We start from the raw sequence: 1,406 nt of genomic DNA on the forward strand, positions 1-1,406 counted from the left end.
AAAAAATGGCAGCAGACAGTTATCAGGAGCGCATCAAAGAAACTGTTAAACCAAATACGAAAGACATACCGGTACCAATGATGGCTAGAACGAGTAAGAAATCCTATGAGCAAATTACTACTCCGAGTGGCAATCAGTCGTGTAGCGAAAAAGAGGCAGCAAAAAGTACCACTGCCAATGCTGCTGGCGGTGCAGTGCCATTTGTGCTGATGGTACGTGGTGGAAAGGGAGGCAAACAACAATTTAAACAATTTGTGGCACCATCCGATTCGCAATTGGCCATTAACCTGAAGCTGCAGGAAGAGAAGACACGAGAAGAGAAGGAAAAGGTAAAGCGTTTAACGCTAAACATAACCGAACGTATAGAAGAAGAGGACTATCAGGTATGCGTGTGTAAATAAAGTGTAATGAATATAGAATTATTCAGATTTTCTTTTGAAAATAGGAATCTTTGATGCAATCACAACGCAGCTTGTCGCAGAACCATTATCAACGCCCGAGCAAGCCAAAATTCCGACATCAAAAGGGTGCACCAGATGCAGATTTGATTTTCAATTAAACGCGTATTGGGGCACTCAAATGGATATCTTTCGTTCCGATATATGCAGGGTTAAAATACTGGCCGCACACTGACATCGCAAACCCATGCATTTGCAGTTGGCTCGCACAAAAAGTTGTTAAGTTGTGAGTGAAAATGACGAAGCTATGTGCAAGTTGAAGTTGAAGAAGTTATATGTATGTGTCTGTATGGTTTGCGTGGGGTCATCACCATTGAAGATGATAATTAAAAGGAGTACATTTAAAGTAACAACTGAAAAAGGAAATAAGTTATTTTTGGATTCGTTAAAAATGTAATGCAGTAAAATTTACTGAATAAACTATAATAATTAGAACAAAAGGTCATTTGAATTTCTACAGGGACAAAAAATAACTGATATTTTTTTGTTTATTTCTTAAAACTTTGAATCATTACGAAACCGTTACTTCAACCTTCAGCAACATTCCCCGAAACTGGATGATGCTCAGCAATGTGCCCATGTGATGTACTGTGGTGAGAGACTGTCTTAATGTGGCTAGGGCGTTCTCGATACCCAAGCCATTGCCCCATCGTACTATCATGATGTACATCCATTTCAGGATCTTGATGGTGACATCTAAGCAGGCAGCACCTTAAGGAATTCCTTTACCCACAAAAATTTAAATTTCACTTTTTTAACTTAATTAGAATTTATTAATATCAAAATAAAAACACACTAAACAAAAAACTGTCGATCTTACATTTTTCTAATACGTACATATTAAATAGCAAAAAAGTGTATCAACTACGATTTTACTTATTAAGCTTGGTACCGCTTGTGGTTAATGTTACTTGTATTGATCAGTACAAAATTAATAGTAAAAGTTGA

General features: G+C 37.1%; 1 protein-coding gene across 1 annotated transcript; it reads left to right on the plus strand.

Moving 5' to 3' along the window:
* The first annotated feature begins 15 nt into the window (after window positions 1-15).
* LOC118756723 (regulator of nonsense transcripts 2-like) lies at window positions 16-928 on the plus strand. The gene is made up of 2 exons (XM_036491469.1): window positions 16-383; window positions 446-928. The coding sequence occupies exons 1-2, from the start codon at window positions 78-80 to the stop codon at window positions 557-559; spliced, it is 420 nt and encodes a 139-aa protein (XP_036347362.1). The 5' UTR covers window positions 16-77; the 3' UTR covers window positions 560-928.
* Window positions 929-1,406: the final 478 nt, after the last annotated feature.

This window comes from Rhagoletis pomonella, unplaced genomic scaffold (genome assembly GCF_013731165.1).
Source record: "Rhagoletis pomonella isolate Grant_MI unplaced genomic scaffold, Rhpom_1.0 Rhpom_scaffold_11851, whole genome shotgun sequence".
In the NCBI taxonomy this organism is placed as follows: Eukaryota; Metazoa; Arthropoda; class Insecta; order Diptera; family Tephritidae; genus Rhagoletis; species Rhagoletis pomonella.

Excerpts from the sequence above, each read along its gene's own strand:
- LOC118756723 (XM_036491469.1), top strand. The coding sequence starts at position 78 with ATGATGGCTAGAACGAGTAAGAAATCCTATGAGCAAATTACTACTCCG. Across the intron at positions 384-445 it reads TAGAAGAAGAGGACTATCAG|GAATCTTTGATGCAATCACA; the intron begins GTATGCGTGTGT and ends TTTTGAAAATAG.